This window comes from Cucurbita pepo, unplaced genomic scaffold (assembly GCF_002806865.2).
Source record: "Cucurbita pepo subsp. pepo cultivar mu-cu-16 unplaced genomic scaffold, ASM280686v2 Cp4.1_scaffold000777, whole genome shotgun sequence".
NCBI lineage: Eukaryota > Viridiplantae > Streptophyta > Magnoliopsida > Cucurbitales > Cucurbitaceae > Cucurbita > Cucurbita pepo.
In genome coordinates this window covers 4,392-10,142 of record NW_019646990.1, presented here as the reverse complement: position 1 = coordinate 10,142, position 5,751 = coordinate 4,392, and the positions used below count along the sequence as shown (strand labels likewise).

The 5,751-nt window shown below is 40.9% G+C and overlaps 1 protein-coding gene across 2 annotated transcripts; it reads left to right on the top strand.

Moving 5' to 3' along the window:
* Nucleotides 1-243: 243 nt before the first annotated feature.
* On the top strand, nucleotides 244-4,038 carry LOC111785822 (O-fucosyltransferase 27-like). Of its 2 annotated transcripts, none has more exons than XM_023666202.1 (10): nucleotides 244-616; nucleotides 864-948; nucleotides 1,648-1,718; nucleotides 1,808-1,896; nucleotides 1,982-2,225; nucleotides 2,303-2,415; nucleotides 2,480-2,570; nucleotides 2,652-2,780; nucleotides 2,857-3,410; nucleotides 3,479-4,038. In XM_023666202.1, exons 1-10 carry the CDS (start codon nucleotides 290-292, stop codon nucleotides 3,942-3,944), a joined length of 2,169 nt encoding a protein of 722 aa, XP_023521970.1. In that variant the 5' UTR covers nucleotides 244-289; the 3' UTR covers nucleotides 3,945-4,038. The 2 variants fall into 2 exon arrangements, with proteins under 2 accessions (XP_023521970.1, XP_023521971.1); XM_023666203.1 differs by having other exon boundaries at nucleotides 392-616; nucleotides 1,692-1,718.
* The last annotated feature ends 1,713 nt before the right edge of the window (nucleotides 4,039-5,751 follow it).

The following is a 5,751-nucleotide window of genomic DNA, read 5'->3' as shown; positions in this document are numbered from 1 at the left end:
TGGTCACTCTACTGAGCTAGTATGGCTATGAGCATTTAGGAATTGTTATGTTTGAAAAACGGTTGAATCCAAAGGGACAGACGAGAAAATCGAAGATACTATAAAAGCACAAAGTTACCCATCTATCGCACGTGAGAGACACAGAAGAAAACATGGGTGGTTTAGGTAATGATGGGACCCTAGTTCTATGTTTAAACCCAAAAAGCCACCATTTTTCCCCCATCCTTTATTACTTCTTCGTCTTCTCCAAATCAATCCACCCACGCATTCCTAATTACCCAAAAGGTTAATGAGAACTTGGGTGGTCAACCATTTTATAATTTGTACTCACTCTTCCACTACTGCACCTTCTTCCTCCTCTTCCCTTGGGGGCTCTGCCTTGTGGGGACAGAAATCTGAAGCGGCTATGAAAGGGAAGGGGGAGATGGTGTTGAAATCAAAGATGAAATGGGTTGGCTTACTGGGTATTGTTCTTTCAACTTTTTCCCTCTTCACCCATTTCTTCCTTGCTGGATTTACTACTCAGGATGCCATTTCTGAGCATCAATCCTCTGCTGCTGCTGTTACAATCTTCTCTTGGAGACCCGTCTTTGAACGTCCAGATTTCTCCCCAGCTGTAAGATCTCATCTCTTTCTCTTATTGTTTCTACAGATCTTTCTGTTTTTGGGGATGTGAGCTCCTTGTTTGAATTTGAAATAACATCAAATCTGGGTGTTTTTGTGTGATTTATGTAGTAACATGAGGCTTTTACATCCATTTTTAAGGCTTCCTTTCAAATGGGTATTCTGTTACTTTTTGGCTACATTTTACTTCATTCTTTGTTTCTAGTACCTTATATTTGCTGCTGTTTGTGTTTGTTCAGAGTCCTTTGTTTAGACGGCTTTGGGGCCCAGTTAGGCGGCTGGAAACTTTGCATCCTTATGCAAATCCCAGACAACACTATCCTGGTATGCCTTCTTCTGCAGCTTCATTTTCCTCTTTTGGAGAGCTTCAATTTGGTTGAAATCCTATGTTGCATCATGGATTTACGTGCTATTTGCGTGTCTGTGTGTCTGCTGTGTTAGAAATCACGGTATGATATTGTCCACTACGTGCATAACCTCTCATGGCTTTGCTTTTGGTTTTTTCAAAAGGCCTCGTACCCATGTAGATTAATTTCTTGCTTATAAACCCATGATCATTCCGTTAATTAGCCAACGTGGGATTCTCTCCCAACAATCCTCCCCTTGAACAAAGTATACATCATAGAGCCTCTCCTAAGGCCTATGGAGCCATCGAACAACCTCCCCTTAATCGAATCTCGACTTCTTCTTTAGAGTTCTCGAGCAAAGTACACCCTTTGTTCGACACCCGATGATTCTATTGACATGGCTAAATTAAGGGCATAGCTCTAATACTATGTTAGGAATCACGACTCTCCACAATGGTACGATATTGTCCATTTTGAGCATAAGATCTTATAATCATACCAATGTAGATTTATTCCTTACTTATAAACTCATGATCATTCCGTTAAGTAGTTAACATGGGACTCCCTCCCAAAATGCCATTCTCCTTGATGTATGCATGTTGCCTTTCAACTCAATAAAGCTGACGATAAACGATGTATTTGAAACGATGCATTCCTGAACTAATCATGTCAGCAGATCCCTCATCACAATCAAATGGATTCATCTTTGTTCGTATACAGGGCGGATTCCACGAGATCAGGAATTCGGTAAGGATGCAATGCTTTGATCTTCTTTATGATAATCCTATCAGGTAATGATATCAAATTGAAGGAATTGAAAATGCTTGGCCTTCTAGATATGCGATGTTGTTGTCATTGCTCGGTTACTTAATGCTACCTTAGTAATTCCCGAGATTCAATCAACCACAAGCAGCAAAGGAATCAGGTTTGAACTGTTCCATTTTATATTACTTTTCCATTGCTCACAAAAATACCTTTTTAATCAAAGCTGTTCAATTATGTTCATGCAGCTCCCAGTTCAAGAGTTTTGCTTATCTCTATAATGAAGACCAGTTCATTGCAGCCTTGGCTAGAGACGTTAAGATCGTGAAGACACTTCCGAGAAATCTGAAAGGTGCTCGGAGGAAAAAGGAGATCCCACATTTCAAACCATCTTACTTAGCATCCCCATATTTTTATCGCCACCATGTTCTTCCTGTTCTGAAGAAGCATTCGGTGGTCGAACTTGTCATCTCCGACGGTGGATGCTTGCAGGTAACTTTTTATAACGAACATCTCGGTGGTCGAACTTTTCGAAATGTCATAGATTGTACTCTTTAATGAACATCTAGGCTATCCTTCCGCCTGATCTTGAAGAGTATCAGAGATTGAGGTGTAGAGTTGCCTTCCATGCTCTTCAATTCAGAGTGGAAGTTCAGGATCTTGCCACTAAAATTCTGCATAGGTAAGTATTTGAAATGTTTTGAACGGTTCTCGAAACGGTTCTTCTTACTCGAATTTTTTCGTAGGTTAAGAGCTCCAGGCAGGCCGTTCGTAGCCTACTATCCTGGGATGACAAGAGAGGCCTTGGCGTATTATGGTTGTGCTGAACTGTTTCAGGTACATTATATCTTAACCTTGATTATGCAACTGATACTATCATTTTAGTGATCTATTTTTTAAACTTGAAATGAAATTCAGGATGTACATAATGAGCTCATTCAGCACAAAAGAGTGTGGATGCGAAGGCGTGGGATCGTCAAAGGGAAGCTTTCGATGAACTCCGAGGGGCAACGACTAAATGGTTCTTGCCCTCTAATGCCAGAAGAGGTAAGCTATAGTTGTTTGGATCAAATGGTTAGATGAAAATGGAGAATTTGATGTCATGAATATTCACCTTTTACAGGTCGGAATTCTTCTCCGGGCTCATGGATACTCATGGGACACCATTATATATGTGTCGGGCGGAGAAGTTTTCGGTGGACAACGAACCTTGATTCCTCTCCATGCTATTTTCGAGAATGTCGTTGACAGGACTTCCCTTAGCACCCCATGGGAACTTGGTAGGCTTTATGGTCGTGAGATTAACGTCGGAGGAAACTATCCAAGGTCTCCACCTTCCGTATTGAAGGAGTCGAAGCCTGATACGTGGAAGAGTGACGGTCCACGTCCTCGCCCGTTGCCACCTCCGCCAGCTAGGCTGAAATATCCACATAACATAGAAGGTTGGTGGGGTTGGGTGGCTGAGAGTGACATTGAGCCTGAAAGTACTGTAATGGAGTTGAGAACCAATGCCCATAAATTGCTTTGGGAAGCTATTGATTACTTTATATCTGTCGAAGCCGATGTTTTTATCCCCGGGTTCGATCGTGATGGCAAGGGGCATCCGAATTTCGCAAGCTTAGTGATGGGCCATAGACTTTATCAGTCAGCTTCACTTAAAACATACCGGCCTGATAGGTATATGTTCTATATTGATATATTCGCCGTTGACCCGAGTTAACTTTACGACGCTTTTGTCAATGCAGAAGAGAAGTGGCAACGATCTTATCAGAAACCAGAGAACAGCTATATCATGCAAACTATACATGGCTGAGATCGATTCGCCAACATCTAAGGAAGTCGTTACTCGACGGACTGATAGAGGCATCAACAATAGTGAAATCAATATCTTTTCTATCACATCCAGTTCCTGAATGTTCTTGCTCAAGACAGGACTCAGAAGAGCATGCTTCTTCGAGTCGTTTGACTCATTCGCACGCTCAGGCTGGTGGTGTAGGAGTTGTGCATCGTTGTCCCGATTGGATGCGAAGTGAGTCGGGACTGCGATCGAAAGATAAGCAAACTGAAGAAGATGGCGACGAAGATGAACCAACATCAGAATCATTTTTTGGGTACAGGAGTGGGAACAGGGTAGAGGGAAATGGAGAGATGATGAGTAAGGAAGCAATTCTGCTGAACGATCAAGAGGAACTTGATGGTGGAGAGAGATAAGAAGGAAGTGAGTTGCTTGGAATTGGTAGCAACAGTTTTGTAATGCACACATGTGTCGGCACTAACTAGTTGAATGGTTCTAGAGTGTTGAAAATAGCCCCGCTCTGATACCAATTTATAGAAATAAACGCTCATTCTAAAACTAACTTGTTAAAATAACACTCACGAAACTACGAAGAAGATGTCGAGAAGGGAGAAATAAGGAGACAAAGAATTCTAAAAACCCTTTTCTATTGCCAAGTAGTTTTGGTTATCTACACTTTTCCTCTTTATCTCATAAACCCACCCTTTCTTAAAATGATTAATGGCCTTTTATATTTTTTTTCTTTTGTCATTATTTTCTTTTACGACTCAATTTTAAAAAACTTATTAAAATTAACACAATTAAAAACTACCTTTTTCATTTAAATTTAATCCCAACAAAACTCCCCCCATAAACTTAAATGCACCTGTTATCTGTCATGCCAATTATCTTATTGTATTTGTTGAAAAGTACTTTCGGTAGCGGTTTTGTAAAGATGTCCGCAACTTGATCCTGACTTGCCACATGCAGCAATTCTACGTTTCTTTCCTTCACATGATCTCGGATATAATGAAATCGAACGTCAATGTGTTTGCTACTTTCATGGTTCACTGGGTTCTTGGCCAACTCAATTGCTGATTTGTTGTCAACTTGTATTACGGTTGCACCTCGTTGCTTTAGCTCCATCTTACTCAACAAATTTCTAAGTCATATTGCGTGACACACACACCAAGATGCTGTTACATACTCAGCTTCACACGTCGAGAGTGTCACGATCGGTTGTTTCTTTGAAAGCCAAGTAAATGTTGTGTTGCACATGAAAAATACATAACCAAATGTACTTTTCCGATAGTCTATGTCTCCGCACCAATCACTGTCAGAGTAACCGACTAACTTATAATCTTCTGTTTTTGAGTAGAATAGCCCAAGTGACACTGTTCCTTTGATATATCGTAGGACTCGTTTCATCTTCTAATGTGAATAGATTGGCTCCACCATGAACCGGCTTATTATGCCGACACTTAATGAAAGATCTGGCCTTGTGCATGTAAGATAGCAAAGACTTCCCACCAGGCTCCGGTACCTATTTGCATCTACTCGTTCTCCTTCATCATACTTTGAGAGTTTTGTACCTGGTTCCATTGGTGTTGATACCGGGTTGCAATTTTTCATCTTGTACTTCTTCAAAATCTCCTTTGCATATTTCTCCAGTGATATAAAAATACTTGTCTCTCCTTGTTTAACCTCCAAACCGAGGAAAAACTTCAACAAGTCCAAGTCTGTCATCTCAAATTCTCGTGTCATTATGCTTTTGAACTCTTCTATCATTTCATCATTGTTACCTGAGAAGATGAGGTCATTGACATAAAGAGCGACGAGTATCACATTACCTCCACTCTTCTTTTGTGTAAAGTGAATGTTCGTGGGGACATTGCTTGTACCCGTTCTCCTTGAAGTATGTATCGATGCGAGTTTTCCATGCTTGCGGTGCTTGTTTCAACCCGTAAAGCGCCTTCTTCAATTTTAGTACCTTCTTCTCTTCTCCAATTTTCATGTACCCGGGAGGTTGTTCGAGGTATACTTCTTCTTCAAGCACACCATCCAAGAATGCTGACTTGACATCCATTTGAAAAATCCGCCATTTGAATTGAGCTGCTTTGGAAATGAGCAATCGAATTGTCTCCATTCTAGCGATAGGAGCAAACAATTTATCATAGTCGATTCCCGCCTTTTGCTTATATCCCTTCGCAAGAAGTTACGCCTTGNCTGTGAGTTGCCCCATAC

Excerpts from the sequence above, each read along its gene's own strand:
- LOC111785822 (XM_023666202.1), top strand. The coding sequence starts at position 290 with ATGAGAACTTGGGTGGTCAACCATTTTATAATTTGTACTCACTCTTCC. Across the intron at positions 1,719-1,807 it reads TCCACGAGATCAGGAATTCG|ATATGCGATGTTGTTGTCAT; the intron begins GTAAGGATGCAA and ends TTGGCCTTCTAG. Across the intron at positions 2,571-2,651 it reads GTTGTGCTGAACTGTTTCAG|GATGTACATAATGAGCTCAT; the intron begins GTACATTATATC and ends AATGAAATTCAG.